Source organism: Cheilinus undulatus, linkage group 14 (genome assembly GCF_018320785.1).
Source record: "Cheilinus undulatus linkage group 14, ASM1832078v1, whole genome shotgun sequence".
Lineage (NCBI taxonomy): Eukaryota > Metazoa > Chordata > Actinopteri > Labriformes > Labridae > Cheilinus > Cheilinus undulatus.
In genome coordinates, this window is record NC_054878.1 from 47,703,755 (window position 1) to 47,728,933 (window position 25,179).

The following is a 25,179-nucleotide window of genomic DNA, read 5'->3' on the forward strand; positions in this document are numbered from 1 at the left end:
CACGTTTAGCATGACTGAAACAAAACACCTGGTATAAAAAGAAAAGGGACTGAACTGACAAACTTTATACCCTCTTTCACCAACTTTATGTGTCTATTTTTGCCATTTTACTAGCGAACTTGTGAAATTACTTCATCAGCATGGGAAACGTCGCCATTTCATTGCAAGTAGAGGAGATAAATTAGTCGAAATATTGATCAAACATTTAAATTTACCCAATTTCACAGTAAAACTGGGTAAAATAAAAGGTATGCATGTCCAGTAAGGACTTCAAGACTTTTGCCTCCATTTCTTTTTTTTTCAGACCCACTTTTCATCCTTGGGTCAGGGTGAACATTTGTCCACAGTTTGCTAAAACATGTGAAAGCTTCTTTAGGTATTGTGTTAACAAGAATTGCCCAGATGGATGGACAGACAACCTGAAAACATAATGTCTTGACCAACGTGGAGACATGAAATTATTGTAGTTAATAACATTTCTGCCCCCATAGTCCAACAGGTTTCATGTTGGACTCAACGGCTTTAATTTCTGTTGCCTCCAGTTTAAAAACTTCTGAGCATATCTTGCAAGAAAGTTTAGAAGTTTGATCTTCAGGCTGAATATCCTTGCTCTTTTATTTCCCCGTCTTCTTGACTTCTCTCCTCCGTTCTTTTTTTTTGTACTTTTCTTCTGTAAATGGTACGAAAAGCAAACCAACAAAGCAAACAATTTTCAGAATTTTTTCAGACCCACTGAAAACTGCTCTGCGACCCACTTTTGGGTCCCGATCCACCAGTTGAGAACTACTGGTCTAAAGGATCAGAGGTGACCTGTATAGCGGCCTGGTTTGGTTCAGTCCAGTTCTGTCCTTGTTTAGCTCAATATTCAAAAATCACTTTTTCAGGCTTTTTTTTAAACAAAATACCGTAAACCACCAAATAATAGCCGGGGCGTTTATTTGTCTCAGTCACTGAGCAGACCAGGCCTTTATCTGGGACCAGGTGACTGTTTGGAACAGGTGTTTAATTCCTTTCTCACAAAAATCTTGCTTAGCAAAAATTTGAAAAGTATGGTAATTTATTCAAACTATTTATTTACACCAGTATGAATATCATTTTTACATTATTAAGACAAGATTACAGTACCATAGGTATAGTTTGGTCTTCTTCTGTCAACTCAACGCTCTCTAAACACTTAAATCCTGGTAAGGAACTTAACAAACACAAAGTTGACAACGGACAGTTTAGTTAATGTCGTACTTTTTATTTTTTGGCTGCACCGGGGCATGGCGCTGCTATCTCACTTGAGAAAACCAGCAAGGGACCCTCTGACCTGAGCCAATCAGGCTCAGGTCAGAGGGAGCGTTCCTATTGGCCGCTGTAGCTTCCGTATCTCAGCTCAGTAAGAAGTTGATTCAATGGCGGAATCACGGCGGTGCTCGGTCCTGTGTAGGATTTGTTCATGATGAGGTGAAGTGGGGTTTTTTTGCCTGTGATTCGGCCGTTGATTTCAGAGGAAAAGCAGAGCAGAATCACTCCACGAGCGCTTTGCCACCGTCAGTATTCAATTCAGCGGACATTTTCAACTGTGAGGAGGCACGTAAAGAGAGGGGCGGAGCTACGGAGCTCAAACAGGGAGAAGAACAGGAAGGGAGGGGGAGTTAAGAGTTGATTCTATACGGATCTCATCTCAGGCACATATTGGAGCTTTAAATAAATTATACCCCATGTTTATTTGGGACATTCGTTTATTTGTCAAAATGTAATGGCACACCCGGCGGTTAATTGGGACCCGGCAATTATTTGGTATTTTTCAGTATGTACCCCTGGCCTGTCCACACCCCCCCCCCCCCAACACACAACACACAACTTTCAGAAAATGTGTGCTGAAACAAGCCGTTCTCAGATTTTCGCCTCATGATGTCATGTGGGGAGGTAGCCCCGTCCCCAGGTTCAATTCCGTCCTCTTCTCCCTCTCAGCTGAGAGGTGGATCAGGAGAGCCACATCCATTAAGCTACATCCGTTTCCTAAGAGGGGTGTGGTCAGGTGTGAAGTCAGACAGCTCATTAACATTTAAAGCGAGAGACACAGAAAGATCTCGTTTTGAGCAGGGCTGAAACAGAGGGGTTTTTAGACTGGAGCGTTTTTTCAGAAACAGACTGCACAGGCATGTTTTGGGGACCTCTGGGACCGATATAAACTCTGACCTTTAAACTCTCATCTCACCTGTGTTTCCTCAGCTGATGTCCGCCCAGTCTCACTTGTTGTGTTTATGACAACATGAGGGAGAAAAGCTGTTAAAAAGCACCTCTAGCCTCTTAGCTGTTGACTAATTGGCTCTCCAGTAGTCATAGGTGTCTTGGTGTCCTCTCTCACTAGTCTCCTTCTTGCACGCTCACTCAGTGTGTGAGGACGGTCTGATCTAGGCAGATTTACACGTGTGACATATTCCTTCATTTCTCCATGATGGATTTAACTGAACTCTGGGGGATGTTCAGAGCCTTGGAAATGTTTCTGTCTCCATCCCCTGACTTAGACTTTCAATCACCTTTTGTTGAGTGTTCTTTTGTCTCCATGGTGTAATGGTAGCCAGGGATACTGGTGAACCAGTGACTGGAGCTTCCAGTCACAGGTGTCTTCATACTCCAATCACTGTGACACATTCACGGACCTCAGGTGATCCGCTAACTGTGAGACTACTAGCACCAACTGTCTGGCCCTCTGTTGAATTAGGTCAGTCTCTTTAAAGGAGGTGAATATTTATACTGTCAATGCAAATTTAAAACATGATGAACAAGTTCAGAAACAGAAAAAGTGTCCTGTTAAACTCAGTTCTGTTGCAAACATTCAGAAAAGATCAATGAGCATATTTTTTATCTCTACTTTAAATTATGTTGTATATAATTAAGATCTTCCCCTGATCCTTCCAGAAAGCCGTACTCTGACCTGCAGTGAACTCAGCCTTTAAACCGGTCTAAATAAACCCGTCTGAGTTCATTTCCAGCCACTCCTCCTATAAATCAGCGGACCTTTGTCTTCGACGGTGTGAAGTTCTCCTCAGGACTCGACTCACTTCAGAAATCTATCAGCACAGGCCTGAAATAATGAAGTTTAATTAACTTGGTATTAAGTTTGAGTCCTGGGCTCTTCTCTAATGTGAACATCGAGCTTTTCCTCCTTCCAGGTCTGCCTTCAGTCCTCTCATTGATTTAATATTAGCGTAGCTTAGCTTTCAGCAGCTATGGATTGTTGGCACTGAGGTGTTGCCCTCATGCTGGTTACAAGAGTTTAGACGATGTTCATTTACCTGATTGTCTTTAACAGAAACGTCTCAGATAAACCCTCGGAGTTTAAAATGTCAAACAAGGAGTTAAAATTCAGAAAGACACCCAGTAGTCTCAGGTGAGATTCTCGATTTCTTAGAAAAACTTTGATGCTTTTTAAACGTCAAATGCTTGGGAGGATATAATATCTATTATTTTTCATTTTTCAAGAGTGCAAAAAAGTGCAAAGTTTTGGAAAGACATCCCACAAGGGACTAAAGAAAGTCAAAATTCCAAAAAAGATGAGACATTGACTAAAATGTGAATAAAATCAAAATACAGTGATGTTAAAATAACTGTCAAAGCAAAAAACAGAAGATTTAATGTTCAAACTGATGAACTGCATTGTCTTTTTTGAAATATGCACACATTCTGAATTCAGTGCCTTTGACATATTCCAAAAAAGCTGGGACAGGAGCATGTTTACTTCTGTGGTCCATCACCTTTTCTTCTGAAAACACTGAAAGTGGAATCTTTTCCATTCTTCCTCAATATACAGTTTTAGTGGCTCAACAGTGCAGGGTTTCTGGTTGCAATATGACCTTCATAATGCATCGTAGAGCTGCAAGGGGGTACAGGGGTTGGAAGGTTCCTGTCTTTTCTGGGTCAGGGATTTTCTGTGTAGAGTTCGATGCTCTCCCCGTGAATGCATGGGTTCTCTCCGGCTTCCTCCCACCACCAAAGACATGCTCGTTAGGTTAACCAACGACTCTTAATTGGCTGTTGGTGTGCCTGGTTGTCAGCCCGCCTCTCACCCAATGACAAGCTCCAGCCCCCGGCGACCCTGAATGAGATAAGCAGTGTAGAGAATAGATGGATGGATAATACACTGTGCAATCTGGACTGCAGTCAGGCCGGTCCAGGTCCTTCCCTCTTCTCTGTGAAGCCATGGTGTTGTAACCGGTAGAAAATGTGTCTCTCGCTAAGAAAAGAAGGGATGTCTCTGAAGAAGATGTCTTCTTGATGGAGGCATATGTTGCTCCAAAACCTGTATGTAGTACTTCCCAGTAATAATGCAGCCTTCACAGATGTGCAGGTGACCCACGCCATCGGGACTAAAACACCCACACTATCACAGACGCTGGCCTTCCAATCTTTAATGGCATTCAGTAACTGAATCTCAGTGTTAGTTCATGCAGGATATGGTAGTCATTCGCCCCAGCCGTGATCAGCTGATCCCAATTATCACCTCCTAGCTCCAACAGCCAATCACAGCTCTCTTCTCAACGAAGCAGCGTGTTAAGATATGCTGTTCACACTAATCCCTGCTTGCATTAATGCTGATGCACTATGCTGCTGCTGATGCTAGCAAAGCTTAACCTCCTCCACCCCAGCCTCCTCTTTTATAGCTTAAAGCTTGTTGCACACTGTTTTTGAGAGTCATACTACTATGGATTTAATTGCTTTTGAACTAATTTTATTCAGGGAGGGGCCGAATCCAGGGAGCATCTTTACAGCAGAGTCTTCTCCGCCAAGTAAAACTAATGCTATGATGAGGGTTCCTGACTGAACAAACTTTGTCTGCAAATGTCTCAGCCTCCCTCAGTGTCTCTCAAACATAGAACTCCCCCCACGCTACCACTGAAATCCATCAACTTGGGCTACAGACATGTGTAGTGCAGGCAGTTGAACAGGCACCAGGAAGCCATGGGGTTGCACAGCCAAGCAGATCTGGGTTTGAGTGGGTACCAAAACCAAAGATGTGGTCCAAAGCCTGCAGGATGGAGAGGAAAGACCTGGTGATCTCTGTGGTGGTTATGATGGAAGAGGAGTTTTATTAACATCAGAGCTGTTGGCTGGCACCTGTGAGGAGCTCTCAGCAGGACAGTCACCTGGGCTGACATGTGGAGGATACCCTACGCCCGGCTCAGCTTCCTTATTAGGGCTACGTATGACACCCTGAGGTGTATTAGTTTGAACAGTCTTTTATGCTAGATTGAGTTGAATATATGGTAAAAATGGTTTGAAAATCCCTGTATCCTGTTTTTATTCACATTCTACTCAGTGTCCCAACTTTTTCGAACCATGGTGTGCACTTTTATTACCTTCAACCTTATTTTCTAGCTGCTTTTATCCCAGACTTCCCCCTGAGAAACGTCCCTGTGTGATGGATTTCTCCTCAGCCCACCCGGCTCCTCTGCTCCTCTCCAGCCTTTGTTCCTCCCTCTCCAGACCTGCTCGGTTCACGGCACGTGGGCGTTTCTACTCTCACCGGCTCCATGCGTAATGAGCGCTGAGTATCGCCCTCACCTTTAAGAAGGGCGCACGTATGCCAGCTTGTCAGTTTCTAATCAGTGAAGTGCACGTAGCTGCAGAAATGCGGAGGATTTAAAAGATTCATTCATATTTTACACCCACTTAATCTCTGGGCTCGTTGGAGGAGGTTTCAGCGTGGCGTTGATCAAAGAGAGACAACCAGGTCAGAGACGACTCCTCATACCTGGAACCGCTGAGATCGCTGTGACTCACTACTTTTTAAAGAAGATCTGCCTCTCAGACATCTCTGCACACTTTATTACCATTAAAACACGCTAGAAGAGGCTGATTTACTTTAAATCTCCTCAGTATTTCATATTTATCAACCAATGTTTGCAAGCTATAGATGTGCACGTTAGCATCAAGCTTTCAGCTGGTGACTTTGTGTAAATCTGACCATGTGGATACTCCTGTGTCACTGTGCATAACATAGGAGCTGGCGACATTGCAGGCATTTGAGGAAGAAATGCACCCAAATCGACATCGTTGCAATCAGCATCCAGAGTGCCATGAAAAAGTATTTGCCTCTTTCTGATTCCTTATTAAATCATGAGTTAACTGTGATTAACCACAGTTCTTGGAAAGCTGTGTTCAGTTTTACTGGCCACACCCGGGCCTCATTACCTCCAGATTTGTTGAATCCAGAAATCACTTAAATAGAAGCTGTCAGACAAAGTGAAGTAGGCTACAAGATCTCGGAAACGCATCATGCCACCATCCAAAGAAATTCAAGAACAAATGAGAAACAAAGTGATTGAAATCTATCAGTCTGGAAAAGGTTACAAAGACATTTCCAAGGCTTTGGGACTCCAGCAAACCATGATCAGAGCCATTATTCGCAAATGGGGAAAATTTGGAACAGTGATGAACCTTCCCAGGAGTGATCGGCCAACCAAAATGACTCCAAAAGTTCAGCAACGACTCATCCAGGAGGTCCCAGAAGAACCGAGGATCACATCCAAAGACCTGCAGGTTTCACTGGCCTCAGCCAGTCCACCTCGGAATGGCTCAAAATAAACAAAATTGAGGTTTTGGAGTGGCCATGTCAAAGTCTGGACCTAAATCCAGTTGAGATGTCGTGGTGTGACCTTAAACAGGCAGTTCATGCTGGAAAACCCTCCAAACAGTTCTGAGAAGAAGTGATGAGAAAGACTCATCACCAGTTATCACAAACACTTGATTTCAGTTATTGCTGCCAAGGGTGGAACAACCAGTTGTTATGTTCAGGGGGGAGATTACTTTTTCACATAGGGCCAGAGAGGTTTGGATTTTTCCTCTTAATAAATAAAATAATCATTCAGAAACTGCATTTTCTACTTACGTGGGTTGTCTTTGTGAGATTTTAAAATTGGTTTGATGATCCAAAACATTTAAGTGTGATAAAGATGCAAAAAACTCAGGAATCAGAAAGGGGGCAAATACTTTTTCACAGCACTGCGGATGCTAACCCCTGCTGCTAACATCCAGGTATAGATGGAGTGTAGCATAGACTGTGATGCACCCGTGCAGTGTGGCTAGGTGGAGTCATAATTGGCTGAAATCCACCTGCGTGTGGCTAGTTAGCGGTGTTAGTGTCAAGCCCTAAAGCAGTGGTTTTCAAACTTTTTTTTTGCCCCAGGCACACCTAAGGTTAAGCTAAAATCTCAAGACACACCATATTCATACCAATACAAAAAAGACTAATATAACAGTCAAGGTGGCCCAAAAGGGGGGATAAAGGGGAGAGGTTTCTGAGGCTCAGACAACTGGGTGTGGCAAAAGTGGGCAAAAGGTGTCTGAAACGTGCCAAAAATTGGTTAAAGAGATGATAAAACATGGCAAAATTGGGTAAAAAGTGGCAAGACAAAGTCAAAAATGGTTAACAACTGGCATAAGGGGCGGACATATTGGTTAATAGTGGCAAAACATGATGAAAGTGTCAAAAAGGCAACAAAAATGGGTTACAAGTGGACAAAGGGGTTAAATGTTGTAAAAAGGTGGTTAAAATGGTTTAAAAGTGGTTAAAAAATGGGCAAAATTAGGCAAGAAAGTGGCCAAACAAAGGCAAAGTGATAAAAATTAACAAGAAGGTGGCAAAAATGGGTTTAAAGTGACAAAAAGGTGACAAAATAGGTTGCAAGTGGCAAAAAGGGTTAAAGTTGCTAAAACATAGTAAAAAGTGATGGAAAAAATTGTTAACAAAGGTCAAAATAATAGCAAAAGCTGTCAAAAAGGTAGAAAAAATGGGTCAAATGTGGCAAAAAGTTCCACAAAAGTAGCAAAAAATGGGTCAAAGGTATTTTTAAAAAGTTGCAAAATTGCAAAAAAGCTGCAAAAATGGTTTAAGTTGACAAAATTAGTGGCAAAAAGGGTAGAGAAATTGGTTAATTTGGTTAAAAGTAGCATGAGTAATGATAATTTCGACACCAATTTCAACTCAATAATAGTTTACACACATACACATCAATACATCACAACTAGGAAGGGTCCGTTCTCTGGGGTTTTTCAGGGGTCCAGCCAGATTCCCAAGGCACAGCTAGACGTGTCTCAAGGCACACTAGTGTGCCATGAGACACCATTTGAGAACCACTGCCCTAAAGGACTTTAATTTCTGGAACCACACGGTTGTGCTGCTTGTCCCGTGGTTACCTGCGAAAAGCTGGTGTTTATCCCAGCGGTCTGTGTATGAGGGGCGGGGTATGCCCTGGACTGGGCGCCAGTCAATCACAGGGCTGACATAGAGAGACATTAAGCAGAGAGAGACGTTTCCTTTGAGTCTGTTTGTCACCTACAGACAGTTTAGAATCACCAGCTAACCCATGAGCATGCCTTGGATAAAAACTGAGGAGGACCTGGTGAGAACGGGTCAGTGTGGGTTTCTCTCGTGTGTTTTCTTTGACTCAGATGTGCGTCTCCTGCCATCTCTTACAATCTTAGAAGTTCCTGTGAATATTTCCATTGCATAATTATCTTTGAATGGACACCACTAATGAAGGTCTGTCCATGAGACTGAATGAATCTAAAACATGCAGTGCTTCATTCTGTGCCTTTATATCATCCTGTGCTCATGTTCTCCCTCCGCATTGTCTTCCAGGCGGCTGCACCATCAAGAACCAGTCCAGTCAGACACTGGAGCACTGTGCCGAGCTGCTTGGTCTGGAGGAGGAGGACCTGAGAGTCAGCCTCACCACCAGGGTCATGTTGACGACAGCAGGGGGCGCCAAAGGAACAGTCATCAAGTAAGAGACAGCCGTAGAGAGAAATGCTGATAAATCTGTTGAATGTTTACAGCAGAGAGAGAACTGTAAACAAAACCTGGTTTCCTGTGTTTATCATTACTGCCTAGAACGGTCAACTTGGAGGGTTTTGACCCCCAGATTGAGAACTGTTGCACTGAAAATATGCCACATGTTCTCTCAAACTGCACACAAACCCAGACCCAGAGACTTATTAACACTGGGAACCTAGCAGGTTTGATCCACAGGGCTGCATTAGTAACACAGACGGTGGAGTAGCAGATGGTAGATGTATTTATTGTCTCGTTATCACCGTCCAGAGAGACGCACACTTAGAGCTGGCATCAGGAGGTACAGCAGTGAGAGAGGTGGCTGAGAGAGGAGGCTGAGAGAGGAGGCTGATTGGAGGCTGAGAGGAGGCTGAGAGAGGAGGCTGAGAGAGGAGGCTGAGAGAGGAGGCTGAGAGAGGAGGCTGAGAGGAGGCTGAGAGGAGGCTGAGAGGAGGAGGAGAGGAGGAGGAGAGGAGGCTGAGAGAGGAGGCTGAGAGAGGAGGCTGAGAGAGGAGGCTGAGAGGAGGCTGAGAGAGGAGGCTGAGAGGAGGCTGAGAGAGGAGGCTGAGAGAGGAGGCTGATTGGAGGCTGAGAGGAGGCTGAGAGAGGAGGCTGAGAGAGGAGGCTGAGAGAGGAGGCTGAGAGGAGGCTGAGAGAGGAGGCTGAGAGGAGGCTGAGAGAGGAGGCTGAGAGAGGAGGCTGAGAGGAGGCTGAGAGGAGGAGGAGAGGAGGAGGAGAGGAGGCTGAGAGAGGAGGCTGAGAGGAGGCTGAGAGAGGAGGCTGAGAGGAGGAGGAGAGGAGGCTGAGAGAGGAGGCTGAGAGAGGAGGTAAACTTTTTAAAATAACTGCTGAAGGTACATTTTTATTGTGTTTTGTTTTAGGGTTGAAAGATTTGCAGAAATAGTCTAAATGCTTTTTTCCCCCAAATATTGTGATTTAATATGCAATTATTCTTTGGTTAATTTTTTGTATTTTTCAGCAAATTCAAGCAATAAATGATTCTTAAATAAGACCATGTGTATTGAAAACAATAAAATGATTTCCAAAGCAATTAATCCATAGTAGCACGAATCTGAATATGAGGGTGTAACAAGCTGTAAGCTATAAAGGAGGCAGCTGAGATGGAGGAGATGATCTCTGCTGCTGCAAAAATTGATTTACTGAACTGGTATTTTGACACATTTCAAGTTAACCCCTTTTAAACCACATTTCCTACATGTTTTATCCCTTATGTGCCACTTTTTTATCCATTTTTGCCACTTCTGTTTTTGCCACTTTTTGACCCCATTTATTACATTTTTTTTACAATTTTTGAAACTTTAAAACAATTTTTCCCACTTTTAACCCATTGTCGATACTTTTTGCCCCTTCTTGCTTCATTAACCCAATTTTTGAAAGATTTTAACCGTCTTTAAACCACTTTTTCTGCATGTTTTATCCCCTTTATGCCATTCTATTCTCAATTTTTGCCACTTTTTAACCCCTTTTCTTTACTTTCTTGCACTATTTTTGCCATTTGTACCCAATTTTTGATACCTTTTGCCCCTTTTTTCCTCCTATACCATTTTTGACACATTTTAACCTCTTTTCACAACTTTTTCTGCCAATTTTTGCAACACTTCTGCCAACCGTAACCATTTTTTAAATATCGACTAATTATGACAGTAAATTTCTATAAAAACAGATCAAATGGTTAATCATTCTGAAACTATTTTAATGTTAATTGAGATGGATTTAACAGCTGCAGACATTTAAAGCTAAATGATACTCTTAAAATCTTCTTTTCCTCCTTTTCTGAATTGAATGATCTTTCGGGGGCCGGACAGGAAGCTTTGGGGGGCCTGATGTGGCCCCCGGGCCACCAGTTGATGATCAGTGACATAGTGAAAGTCATATAGATGACACATGCACAGCACAGATAATTTAGAGTCAGTCTAATGTGAGTCTTTCTGTTAAATCAATGAGCAGTTTCCATATCTGTAAACCTTTTCCCCACCAGGAGGTGATTTTCCCCAGGCGTATACAGCTCTATATTTCACTCTGCCGTATTCCAGCAGGGAAGGAAATATTCCATTTCCATTTTAACACAACATTACATATATATTTATTTTTTTGCATTGGCCAGCAACATTTCTGTGAGCCTAATAGCATGGCTATTTTAAGGCTGGAGTTAGGAAAGTTGCAGAGTAAACACATCTGTGGTTCTGCTGGGACGGAAAAGAGGTGGGAGCTGGGGAAGGGGACATTACCCCTGGTATTAAAGCCGCCAAGGTTCAGGGCACAGCCGGCTAAATGTGTGGCTTATACAGGGGGGCCTGCTGCAGAGAGTGGAACACATTAGTCTGCTTTAAAGTTCAGGTCACATGGTTTAAGATCTGTGGTTAGAGATGCAGATTTAGTAACACAGAGGTCACCGAGCATGCTCAGAAGGTTCAACAAACTTTTACACTGACACTCAGGATTTACACTGTCTCAGGATAAAGGTACTTTTCCTGTTTGTGTGGAGACCTGCTTCTATTTGGATTAAAAAAAGGGCTAGTACAACCCTAATTTCAAAGAAGTTGGGGCGCTACTTCTTGATTAGTGATAGAACAAAAAAAACATCAGATGTTAAAACAGAGACATTTTACCTTTTTGCATCATTTTTGCATCTCAAAAAAGTAGGGACGGGGCAACAAGAGGCTGGAAAAGTAAGTGGGACTAATGAAACACAGCTGGAGGAGATTTTTACAGCTAACTAGGTTAATTTTCAACAGCATTTTTGAGAGGCAGAGTCTCTCAGGAGTAAAGATGGGCAGAGGTTCACCAATCTGTGAAAAACTGAGTCTAAAAACTGTGGAACAATTTCAGGAAAATGTTCCTCAAAGTAAAATAGTGAAGACTTTAAATCTCCCACCATCTACGGTCCACAATATCAGGAAACAATTCAGAGAATCTGAAGGGGCCCTCAGGGGCCACTGCATTAAAAACAGGCATGATTCTGTACTGAAATCCCTGCATGGGCTCAGGAATATTCCAGAAATCATCGTCTGTCAACACAGTTGGCCGTTCCATCCACCAATGACAGTTAAAGCTGGATCATGGAGAGAAGAAGCCATATGTGAACAGGATCCAGAAACACCGTGGTCCGTCTTCTCTGGACCAAAGCTCATTTAACATGGACTGAGGAAACATGGAAAACTGTTCTGTGGTCAGAGGAAACCACAGACGCCGTGTCCTGTGGACTACAGAGGAGAGGGAGCATCCAGCTTGTTCTCCTGGCTCAGGTCTAAAGCCTGCATCTCTGATGGTATGGGGTTGCATTAGTGCCTATGGCGTGGGCAGCTCTAACATCTGGAAAGGAACTATCAATGCTGAAAGTAGAGAGAGCTTTTAGAGCAACATATGCTCCCATCCAGACAACGTCTCTGTCAGCCAGATGATGCTAAAGCACATACCACATCCATCACAACAGCATGGCTGCACAGGAGAAGAGTCCGGGTCCTGAACTGGTCTGCCTGCCAACATTTTTGAGATGTGTTGCTGCCATCAGATTTAAAATGAACTTCACATGTAATCAAACCTGCTATTTAAACTTTTGCCTGGATTTAAAGCGATTGTTAACCAGGGCGCATACGTCTCTGAAGGAGTTTGAATCCAGCAAGGACTCCATCTGTTCTCAAGGCCACACAGCGGGTGAGTACAGATTGAAATTCTCTCCGTTTACTGGTCACACCACACGCTAAACAGTGAGAGGCCTGATTTACATTGACTGTTAAATTAAATGCGACATTAGCGTGTCAGAGCACGTATGGCGTTCTGCAGGAGAGCACTCGATGCTCACTCTGCTGAAGGTTTGATGCTTCAGGGTCTGATTTATTTCACGAAAGCTCTACATGTCCTTCAGTCCTCAACATGCTATGTTTGAGAATTTTCTTATGAAGACAACGAGCTCTAGGATGTAAATCCAAGTGGGAATGTCAGTGCATGGATTTACTGATAGGTTTTAGTTCACAGTCTCCAAAGTTTCACATACAGATGGATGTTTGCTATATGGAGCCTGCTTGTTGGACAAATGCTGATGCTGGAGTCGAGAATCTGATCAGGATTCCTTCCCCATTCCTCCCTGTGGAGGTCTCCTGGGCAGGTCAGTGTATTTTCTGGCAGATCCATTTCCTGGTTCAAAGCAGACTCAAAAAATGGGGGAAACTCTCCTTATCCCATCTTTGATCAAAAATGTAAAAAATAGAAAACGAGCCATTATTCCATTTTTTTGTTGTTGTTGTTGTTTCTGACCAAAAATGAAAAAAGTTGCCATTATTCAGTTTCTTTGTTTTTGACCAAAAATGGAAAAGTTGGAAAAATTAGCCATTATTCCATTTTTTTTCCATTTTTTTGTTTTGACCAAAAATGGGAAAAAAAGGAAAAACGAGCCATTATTCTGTTTTTTTTTCCGTTTTTGACCAAAAATGAAAAAGATGGGGAACAAGCCTTTATTCTGTTTATTTATTTATTTTTTTCCAAAAAAGGAAAAGATGGAAAAATGAGCCATTATTCAGTTTTTTCATTTCTGACCAAAGAAGGAAAAAATTGAAAAACGAGCCGTTATTCTGTTTTTTCATGTGAGACCAAAAAATGGAAAAACAGAATAACAAGAGTTTCTCCCATTTTTTGAGTCTGGTTTCAACCAGGAAATGGATCTGCCAGAAAATGCACTGACTTAAGCATGTCCAACAGGCGGAGACCCCAGGGTAGAACAGGAACCTGCTGGAAGGATTATATTTCCCATGTAGCCCCTCAGGACCCCCAAAGAGGAGCTGGAAAACGTCACTGGAGTTGTCTGATGTAGCATCTTGCCACCGTGACCCTGCCCTGCATGTGCAGAGGAGAATGCTTGGATAGATATATCTGCTGTCATCACTGCCCCTAACAAGCCTGTGCCAGACGAGGAGATAATCAGCGCTGCAGAAACAGACTGAGTTTACATTTCTCTGAGACAAACAGCAGACTCAGCCAATCGATGGGCTTTTTCAATTGTCTGCTCCAGGCACACACAAACCTGCATTAACAAAGATCTTATTATAACACCTTGCATTGCAGCATTTTTAAAAGATGTTAAACCTGGCACTTGAAGCTGCTTCGATCCTGCAGGGGTGGACTCAGTGATGGAGAAGATTTGACTGTAGGAGTAGAGATGACGTATCTATAACCAGACCTGCAGCTGGATCCATTCACAGCTCCACCAATCAGCTTTAATAGGATGAACGCCTGAGGATGATAGCGTTTATACGGCTCAGTGATCAGCACCATGAGAGCTCCACCATGTATTAAAGGGTTCTCCTGACTCAGAGCTGATGGAGTGAACAAATACCTAAACAAACCCCCCCCCCCATCAGACCCGCTGCTCCGGCAGACAGCCTTCAGTTCAGTTAATAACTCAATCCTGAGAGTGATGAAGATGATGAGACCAGAGGGCAGAGACGGGAGCGGCAACCAGCAGCCGCAGTGATGAGGAATAACGGGACAGTCACAGAGCCCTCGGGGGGGTGCTGACCACGTTCTCCTGTGAGGACGGATTCGGAGGAGCGGAGCTTCAGATATGAAGGTTCAAGGCTGAGGACTGGCCCACCATAGTCGGGTACTCTTTCTGGGCGGTTTGGCCTTTCGTATACCGTCTCCTGACTGGACTGTCCCAGGCTGGTCCTCAACTGGTCCAGTCTTCGGACCCACCATCAACTCCTCAAAGAGAACTGATCCCAAATCTTTGATATTTTATGGTCAGTCAGATTAGTTTCATAAAAAAAAGTAGAGGGTGGACTTTAGACAGAACAAAAGACTTCACAAAACAAGCAAGAGGCTCACATCCATGACCCACTGGATAGTTCTGTCCTCTGTCTTTCCTTTCCTTTCCTTCTCTTTCCCTTCCTTTCCTTTCCATGTCTTTCCTGTCCTATCCTTGTCGTTTCCTTTCCTTTCCTTTCCTTTCCTTTCCTTTCCTTTCCTTGTCTTTCCTTTTCCTTTCCTTTCCTTTGCTTCCTTGTCTTTCCTTTACTTTTCTAGTCCTTTCCTTTCCTTTTCCTTTCCTGTCCTTTCCTTGTCTTCCCTTTCCTGTCCTTGCCGTTTTCCTTGTTTTCCTTTCCTTTCCCATGTTTGGTTAATGAGTCTTTCTTCCCTCATTAAGTTAACTGCATGTATTTGTGGAGGTTTTTGATGTAAAAGCTGTGACAAACATCCGTAATGCCTGTTGCAAGCTCCCTCCTTTCTTTGCATACCCTACAGGAGCTCTGATGACAACATCATTGAGAGCACACGTTCGCTCCAAACAAAAAAAAAGAACAGAACTGAGCTGGATAGACAGGCTTTATTGATCCTCTCCCAGGTACAAGACAAAATCTGGTGTATAATTCACAGCAGGATTGGATCGGCACATCCCTAGCAGAAAAAACAATATTGTCATCAGTTCTACAGCCCTGGTCCCTTGTCTAGTCGGCCTGCATGCCAGAAGTCTACCATAAAGACAAAAGGACATTTTCACAGGTAACAGCAGAGACATTCAGACGTAGAAATGTAGAGACATTTTCCCACAGAGTCGGCTCGTTCAGCCCCCTCACACCAAGCCGGTTGCTCCATCCAGCCTGAACCCAGCCTCTGTAAAGCCTGTGATTGTTTTGCTGGCAGCCCGGCCCCTGCACACCGCCTGAATGCCAAGCAGTCGCCTCAATTTCAAACCTCCCACGCTAATGTTTATTTCTTTCTTTCATCTGAGGAGAGCAGAGTTGGACAGTTGAATTAGAAGCTGCTTCCTCTCTGAGTGTCAGCCGTCTCCATCCTGCCTGTGCTTTACTGTCTCTGTACACGGACGTATGTCTGACACGTCACCAGTAACACTGCTCCTCTCTGCAGACGTTTCATCAGTTTATTCCTCCAGATTTCAGGTGTGCATCTGTGAATCAGTCACGGTCATTTGGTCTTAATGTTGCATGTGAGATGTCAAACCTCAGCATCTTCTACTCCGAATATAAAAGCAGAAAAAGGCGTCAGTTCTATTTATGCTGACTGACTGGTAGACAGAGCATTTGTGAGGAAATGACGGCACCAAAAAGGACAAAAATGTTGGCAGTTGCCCTCTGGAATTCCCTTTCATATCACCCAAAGAGGGCGCTGTTCTTCCAGAGCAAACATGACCAAAGCTCTCGGAGTTATTGCTGCTGCCAGATGGTGGGAGGACTGAAAAGCTGATGGGAAAAATCACTTCCAACATGTTTATTCTCTCCATTAAAGCCAAGAAGAAAAACCTCTAGACTGAAGAAGCAAAGGATCCTCACTGCACAAAGAGGCAGCAGACTTTGGTGAGATGGCAGATGGTTGGAGGGATGGAAAAAAGAGGTTTCCAACATGTTCATGTCCTTCAGGGAAGAGAGAGGAGGCCTGACAGGAAGCTGCACAATGCATCTGAGAGTTATGGGAAATGCAGTCCTAATTTTACACATGACTGTAGTGGGGTTAGTACTCGATATGATTCAATCAAGAAAAAAGTCTTTCAAATGGATCCAACTGTCAGTTTAAAGGAGAAGAAATTTTAAGCTGAGGACGTGAGGCTTTTAGCTCTCATTGGTCTCATTCACAGTCACTACTTCTGCACAAGCTGAGAGTCACGTAGGATTTGGGTGCTTTGACAACACCTGGCATGACTCTGAGTGGAAAAGCCCCACCAGAGATCTGTGGGCAGCAGAGACGACCAGCCACCAAGAACCTCAGGGAAGCCGCTGGCAAGGCTTCCAGTGGCTCTGGATTAAGACGAGTGAAAAGTGGTGTAGCTAGCTGGACACAGGTTGGGGCCTGATCACCCCTGGCTGGGTCATCTGGGAGAGGGTGACACCCCATGACCCCAGGTCCATCCCTGACGATGGGTCCAGGTTGCACCATACAAATTGGAAGCATTCATCCATCCATCCATCGTCCTCTGCTCATCTGAGATCGGGTCGCGGGGGCAGCAGCCTAAGCAGAGCAGCCCAGACTGGAGGTGCTGATTCTCATCCCAGCTGCTTCACACTCAGTTGCAAACTGTTCCAGTGAGAGCGGAAGGTCATGGCCTGATGAAGCCAACAGGACCACATCATCCGCAAAAAGCAGAGACCTAATCCTTAGGCTACCAAACCGGACGCCCTCAACGCCCTGGCTTCCCCTAAAAATTCTGTCCATAAAATTTATGAACAGAACCAGCGATAAAGAGCAGCCCTGGCGGAGTCCAACACACACCGGAAACGAGTCCGACTTACTTCCAGCAATGCGGACCAAGCTCTGGCACCGGTCGTACAGGGACCGAACTGCCCTTATCAAGGGGTCCGGCTCCCAAACTGGAGGCAGTTCAGTCTTAAATCAGGTATTCATGGTGGTAAAGAGAGGGGAGGAGGGAAAGAATTTTTCTGGTACTTGAGGGGATTGTAGACAGTCCAGGGGTACATATTTTTGTTAGAAAATCCTGAAAAAGTGATTTTTTCATAAGTTCCTGTAAATGTCCCTGGCTTAATTGAAGACAATGAATAACCTGACTGACACTACACACTGGAGATTCCATGGACACAGACTTGGGTGGGACAAACCTTAAATCAGCTGATTCTTCTGCAGTTGTTTAGGAGGGAAAACAGGGCCTAAAACACTGATCATCAACTGGCGGCCCGGGGGCCACATCAGCCCCCCCAATGCTTCCTGTCCGGCCCCCAAAAGATCATTCAATTCAGAAAAGGAGGGAAAGAAGATTTTCAGAATATCATTTTGCTTTAAATGTCTGCAGCTGTTAAATCCATCCCAAATAACATTAAAATAGAATGACTAACCATTTGATCTGTTTTTACAGAAATTTACTGTCAAAATTAGTCAATATTTAAAAAATGGTTAAGGTTGGCAGAAGTGTTGCTAAAATTGGCAGAAAAAGTTGTGAAAAGAGGTTAAAATGTGTCAAAAAATGGTAAAGGAGGAAAAAATGGGCAAAATGTATCAAAAATTGGTTACAAATGGCAAAAAATAGTGCAAGAAAGTAAAGAAAATGGGTTAAAAAGTGGCAAAAATTTGAGAAAAGTGGCAAAAATTGATAATAGAGTGGCATAAAGGGAATCAAACATGCAGAAAAAGTGGTTTAAAGGGGGTTAAAATCTTTCAAAAATTGGGTTAATGAGGCAAGAAGGGGCAAAAAGTATAAACAATGGGTTAAAAGTGGGAAAATGGTTTTAAAGTTGCAAAAATTGTTGATAAAATGTAATAAAAGGGGTTAAAAAGTGGCAAAAATAGAAGAAAAGTGGCAAAAAAGGATAAAAAGTGGCACAAAAGGAGATAAAACATACAGGAAATGGTTTAAAAGGGGTCAAAATCATGCAGAAATTGGGTTAAAGAGGCAAAAAGTATCAAAAGGAGTTAAAAGTGTCAAAATGGGCTAATATTGGTGCTAAATGACAATTAGCACAATCTCTGTGATTTTCAGGGGTCTGGCCAATCCTGTTGTCAGGCCTGCTGCATTCTAGATAATAGGGATAGATCTCACTGGTAATGACTAAAAATGTCCTGTAGTTCAAAGGAAAATACAAATACTACTGCAATAATATTTCAATCAGACCAAAATGTTCATTTAATTTCTGTGTATTTGAAAATCCAGCCCCCAGAGTTTCTGTTGAGACTAAATCTGGCCTAAAATCTCCAGCCAATCCTCAGAACTGTCAAACCTGTAGTCTTCGGTCCAAAATAATTCTGAAGATTATTTGAGGACATTAATCAAATCCAGCAGAAGAGATGTTGTATGACTTTTTAATGGCGGAGACTTCTGCAGTTATTGATGGCGCTCGTTGCATAATCACCCGTCTCTTTGAAGGACCGTGGCGTCTTTGTCACTGTATTTTCTGAAGGCGACTTTTTCTTTGCATCACCGCCTTTCCTACTGTTTTTCATTCCTATAAATATAAACACATTATTTCCAGAAGGAATTACTCCCACGTAAAAGCCAGCAGACAACAAGTGTTTACAGCAGGAGATGTTAAAGCATGGCTGAACTGGTTGACTCAGTGTTGCGTTATAGCACGGAGCATGTGGTGACACAGCCCAATCCTTACAGTTTCTTATTTATATGAAAATTTCACAGATTATCGCTCCGATTTCACACCCTGTGAAAGCCGATAAAATGAGACCAGTAGGTGAATTTAAGAGAGGCGGCGGGGTTGGAGTCCTTCCATCTGGCTGCATCAGCCGAGCTGCTTATTTATGTGTGTGTTATGTAAGCAGGAGAGCAGACGGCTGAGAGACGGGGAAATAAAGACAGACCGGGGAGACTGGATTTACCCAGAACAAATTAAAATTGGATATTTTTGTTGCCTTTATTTGTGTATTACTTCTGCTGTGTAGACTTTGAGGTGCAGAAATTGAATTGTGCCATGACAGTGAGGCAAATAGAAACTGAGCGAGTGTCTACAGGCACATAGAAATGTGTTGTTTGATTGGACTGTGTATCCTGATTTCTCACAGTAACTTGGTGATAAACACGTTTACTGACGGGGAACAGAAGTGAGGGAGAGAAACAGTTGAAAAAATGTAAGAACAGGTTGGCATAAAGGAGAACAAGGGGGAGCTGGGAGAAGGATTCAGAATTAAACAGCCATGTTCTTATTTTTTCAGGTCATTTTTTTCTTATTTGTCACACTTAAATGTTTCAGATCATCATATTAGACAAAGACAACCTGATTAAATACGAAAGTCAGTTTTTAAATGATGATATTAAGGAAAAGCCATCCAAATCTACCTGGACCTATGTGGAAAAGTCAGTCCTCCCCACGTTAAACCATGAATTAACTCTGATTAGCCACATTTTTATAAAGCTGAGTTCAGTTTGATTATCCACACCCAGACCTGATTACTGCCAGACCTGCTGGATCCAGAAACCCCTTAAATAGAACCAGTCTGACAATGGAGCCATCTTAAGAAATTCAAGAACAGATGAGAAACAAAGCCACTGACATCTATCCGTCTGAAAGGGTTACAAAGACATTTCTGAGGCTTTGGGACTCAGTGAGAGCCATTACCCACAAATGGGGAAAACTGTAAACAGTGGTGAACCCTCCCAGGAGTGGCCGGCTTAATAAGATGACCCCAAGAGTGCATGGAAAGAATCCAGAACCACATCTAAAGACCTGCAGGCCTCACTGACTCAGTTAGGTCAGAATTCATGATTCAACCATCAGAAAGAGACTGGGCACCAACGGCATCATGGGAGAGATCCAAGGTCAAACCACTGCTGACCAAAAAGAACACAAAGGCTCGTCTCACAGTTGACAAAAACATCCTGATGATCCCTAAGACTTCTGGGAAAATATTCTGAGGACTGATCAGACAGAAGAGGAACTTTCTGGAACCCTAACCCTCACTCCTAGATACTTCCACCAGCTTTTCTAAAGTTACCAACTATGGCCGAATGTTTGGCAAAAATGGAGGGAAAAGCCTGAATATGGAACATTCCATCATCTGCCTTTGATGATGTCATCCTTTAAAGCATTTTATGTTATTTAAAGATGGCATCATCTTCAAAGGATGACATCATCTTAATTAATCTTAAGATAATTAATTAATTGTATCCGTTCATGCTGGAAAACCCTCCGGTGAGGCTGAATGAAAACAATTCTGCAAAGAAGAGTGGGACAACATTCCTCCCCAGTGATGTGAAAGACTCACTGACAGTAATCACAAACACCAAGGATGGAATGACCAGTTTTTATGTTCAGGGAATGACTTTTTCAGGGATTTACCCTTAATAAATGAAATCATCATTTCATACTGACTTGAGTATTTACTCAGGATATCTTTGTGTCATATGGAAATTTGTTTAAAAATCTTAGACATCTAAATGTGACAATGAAGCAGAAAATAAGGAATCAGGAAGTGGTAAAGCACTTTTTCACAGCACTGTTAATCTCTGTCCACATTTATTTTTGAATTTATGTATGAGGCTTCATACCACAAGGTTTGGCATAAAGCCTCATATCTGTGGTATTTTAAGGCTGCCTGGTGTGATCAGATAGCTCAAAAGTCTGAAAATCAAACCAATTTCACCCACTGCTGATCTTAAAAAGGGCATTAATCAGGTTTTTGAATGTTAAAAAAGGCCTCGTTCCTCCGTGGAGGCTTCCCATCAGGTCATCGTGACTCCAGCTTAAAGAGGAAGAAGTAAAAGATGACACAGCTCTGAATAATTTATGTAAATATCTAAGTAAATGCCTGTTTAAGTTGTAGAAGCACTCACGTCTGAGTCATGTAATTACAGCTGCATCCTACCTGAGCTGTCAGAAATGTTGATGCTTTTTAGGACGAGTAAAAGGAAGGAAAAGAGCTAACAGTCGTACCTACAGACCAGTGATACTCAGTATAGGAGTCTACAGGGGTCTGTAGGGGTCTAGAGCCACATGTGGCTCTTCTGTGAGGATCTGTGGCTCTTTTAGGTCTTAATTTGAAATATTATTCCCCCAGATAACCTTAAAAAGGAACATTTTACCTCAGAAATTACCCCTTGCAAGTAACATTGATGAGTTTGTTTCCCACACTTTGACAGTAGGCTTTAATTGCCAGCCTCTGTTTTTGTCTGCATATTTCTGTTGCCCTTATTTGCATTTTTTTGCCACATTAATTCCATTTTTACTGATTTTAGCCCCTTTTTGATACTTTTATCTGGCTTTTTGTAAGTTTTTTGCCCTTTTTTTCACCTTTTTTGCTACCCTTTGCCCATTTAAGCTGCCTTTTGCAATTAAATGTCACTTATTTCTCATTTTGCCACTCTTTGATGCTTTTTGCCCATTTTAGTCACTTCACTCAATTTTTCTCCACATTTTTGCCACCTTTGGACCATTTTTGCCACCTGTAACTCATTTTTTTGCCACTTTTTACCAATTTTGCCACTTTCTGCCCTTTATTGCCACTTTTCTCCCAGTGTTTGCCACTTTAAGACCATTTTTCCCACTTCTTTATGTCACTTTTCTCTCCTTTTTAGCTGCTTTTTGCCATTGAATGCCACTTTTCCCCCATTTTCTCAACTTTAACAGCTTTTTTGACCACTTCAGTCACTTTTCACTCATTTTTGGCCACTTTTTGACCACCTGTCACCCTTTTTTGTGACTTTGCACGCATTTTTACCACTTTTCACCCATTTTTCTTCATTTCTTCAGTGCCTATTTAGCCACTTTTCCCCCATTTTGTGCCACTTTTAATCAATTTCTGCTGCTTTTAGCCCATTTTTGCAATTTTTTTCATCAGTTTTGACCACTTTAATCCTGCTTCTTTGCAATTTTCCTTCCATTTCAGCTGTCTTTTGCCATTAAATGCCACTTTTACCCCATTTCCCCACTTTTTTACAGCTTTTTTGCCCACATTAGTCACTTGTCATCATTTAGATTGTGGCATTTTTCAACAGTTTGGCTCTTTGGTTGAGGAGGGTTGAGTAACACTGCTCTTAAGCGTGGCTAACATTAGCAGCTAGCTCCGCCAGCCTTCGTTCCTCTTTGCAGATTTATACCGTGCTTTGACATTTGGCCTCTTTTCACTTCAGGTGGAAGTTAAACGTGAGTTCAACCATCGACTGCCTACACACCACTTCATACCGTGCTGTTCCTGCTACACACTAACCGCTAATCCACCACCGAGCTTCACATCTTTACATCCGGTGAAGTGCTAGACAGGAAGGCAGTGAAGCTACAGCGGCCTCTAGTGGCAGGAGGTTCATTACAGTTTTAAAGAGAGTTCTAGACCAGGATTTGAAGCCTGTGTTTATAAAAAATGATGGGTAATCAGTTTAACTGACTCCAATCTGAAATCACAGAGCAGGTCATCTCAGTCCAGTCTGTTGTTAGCTGATGTCACTGCCTTTATTGAAAGTTAACAGTCAGTTAAATGCTGTTTCAAGGTACCAAACCCCAGATTTGCTCACTGTTGGGTTAGAAGAGAATTTTAACTACATTACTTTCCTTCAAGCTATATTTAGTCCCGTTTACATCATTTAGGAGGACTTTTTTGTTAAGATGGAGGCTAAACAACGGTTCAGTGACTCAAAAATAATACGAAAATCTGAAAGCAAAGAAGAATAGATGCAGGAGGAAGTGAGAGGACTGGAAGTAAATGAAGCTCCATCAGAAACGGGGAAAGGAGTGAAGGAGATGGAGAGAGAGGGAGGGTGGGGAATCAGATAACGTGAAGGATGAGCCATAGAGAAGACAGAATGGAATGATGGGAGTGCGATGAGAAATCCTGGCAGTCAGGGTTATACGGTGCTTAAACTCAGAAACATCTAACGTGCGTTTAATTCCAAAACAGCGAGGGGACAGAGGGAGAGAACGAGTGGGAGGGCACGCGGAAAATGGGAGATGCCAATCACGGCGACCTCGCCGGGTGAGGTCAGCAGTTAACAGCTTGTGAGAGTCGAGGAGGATTAGTCCATCAACCCTGCAGCCAGACGTGCCGTTAAACAAAGCTGCAGAAACTTCTGCTGCCTCACCACATCCGTTCAGATTTCATCCAGAACTTCTCCCTCTTCATCTCATCCTCAGTTTGAATCTCTCTCTGCATTAAAGCGCCCTCCTCTGCCATTTTTAAATGTCAGTCTATCACTGCTGGATCAGACGTTCTCCAAGCCTGCAGAGTCTGGACTACAGCGAGAGGCTGTGGTGAATCAGATGGATGTTAAGGTAACTTAGAGTATGCAAACGTAGGAGGATTATTTTCCAGCTCAGCCTTCTTGATTTTAAATCTGTGACATGGAAACATGAGCGTTTGTCTGGATGTGGAGACGAGGAGCTTGATGGAAGTGACTGCAGACAGAAGCTTTTTTCTGCAGACGATCAAGACTCAAGCAGTTATGAGAAAATGGTCTAAGTCAGATGTTTCAGAACTTTTCAGCCTGCGACCCTTAATAACAGCGCCTGCTCAATCGTAACCTGCTTTAATCACTTTTTTCCCACCAATTTTGCCAATTTTAACACACTTTTCCCATTCTAAACCCTTTCCAACACTTTTTTCTGCCAGTTTTTACCACTTCTAAACCCAGTATCACCAGTTTACACCTAATGTTGCCGCTGTTGACCCATTATTGTCTCTTTTAACCACTTTTTTACCATCTTTAACATGCATTTCAACCACATTTCACTATTTGATATGCTCATTTTTGTCAGTTTAACCAATTTCTCCCATTTTCTGCCCATTTTTCTGTCTTAGTTAACCCTTTTTACCAGTTTATATCAATTTTTATCCCATTTCACCAAATTTTCCTCCAATTTTTGCCAATTTAAAGTCATTTCAGCCACTTTGTAAATCCCCTTACTATGCCCGTTTTTGCCACTTTAACCAATTTTTGCCATCTTTTGCTTTTTTTTTTTTTTTTTTTTTTTTTTGCCATTTTTATCAAGTTTTGCCACTTCTAAACCAATTTCCATTTTAGCCATTTTTTAACCATTTTATTTCTGTTTTTAACAAAAGGGATTTTAACCAATTTTTAAGAAGGCTATCTACCACACAAATGAATAAAAGATATGCTTGCTTCTTTGGTCGGAGTGGTTATTATAAACTCTCCCCTTTATCCCCCTGATGGGCGGCCTTGTCTGCACAAGATTTTAGATCACTGATCATCAACTGGCAGCCCGGGGGCCACATCAGGCCCCCCAAAGCTTCCTTTCCGGCCCCCGAAAGATCATTCAATTCAGAAAAGGAGGAAAAGAAGATTTTAAGAGTATCCTTTTGCTGTTAAATATCTGCAGCTGTTAAATCCATCCCAATTAACATTAAAATAGTTTTAGTTCGACTAACCATTTGATCTGTTTTTACAGAAATTTACTGTCAAAAATTAGTCATTAAGGTTGGCAAAAGTGTTGCAAAAAGTGGCAGAAAAAGTTGTGAAAAGGGGTTAAAATGTGTCAAAAATGGTAGAGGAGGAAAAAAGGGGCAAAAGGTATCAAAAATTAGTTACTATAAATAGTACCAAAAAAGGGGTAAAAATTGGAGAAAAGTGGTTAAAAATTGATAATAGAGTGGCATCAAGAGGATAAAACATGCAGAAAAAGTGGTTTAAAAGGGGTTAAAATCTTTCAAAAAATTAGGTTAATGAGGCAAAACAGGGCAAAAAGTATAAACAATGGGTTAAAAGTGGGAAAAATGGTTTTAAAGTTGCAAAAATTGTTGAAAAAATGTAACAAAAGGGGTTAAAAAGTGGCAACAATAGAAGAAAAGTGGCAAAAATGGATAAAAGAGTGGCACAAAGGGGATAAAACATGCAGGAAACGTGGTTTAAAAGGGGTCAAAATCATGCAGAAATTGGGTTAAAGAGGCAAAAGTATCAAAAGGAGTTAAAAGTGTCAAAATGGGCT

The 25,179-nt window shown here is 42.4% G+C and overlaps 1 protein-coding gene across 1 annotated transcript in view; it reads left to right on the forward strand.

Annotated features, from left to right (window-relative positions):
- Positions 1-25,179, forward strand: part of myo6a (myosin VIa) — a 232,260-nt gene that overhangs the window by 77,329 nt on the left and 129,752 nt on the right. Inside the window, exon 12 of the mRNA XM_041805103.1 lies at positions 8,633-8,777. Within this exon, the coding sequence (XP_041661037.1) occupies positions 8,633-8,777 (145 nt within the window). The remainder of the gene's footprint in view (positions 1-8,632; positions 8,778-25,179) is intronic.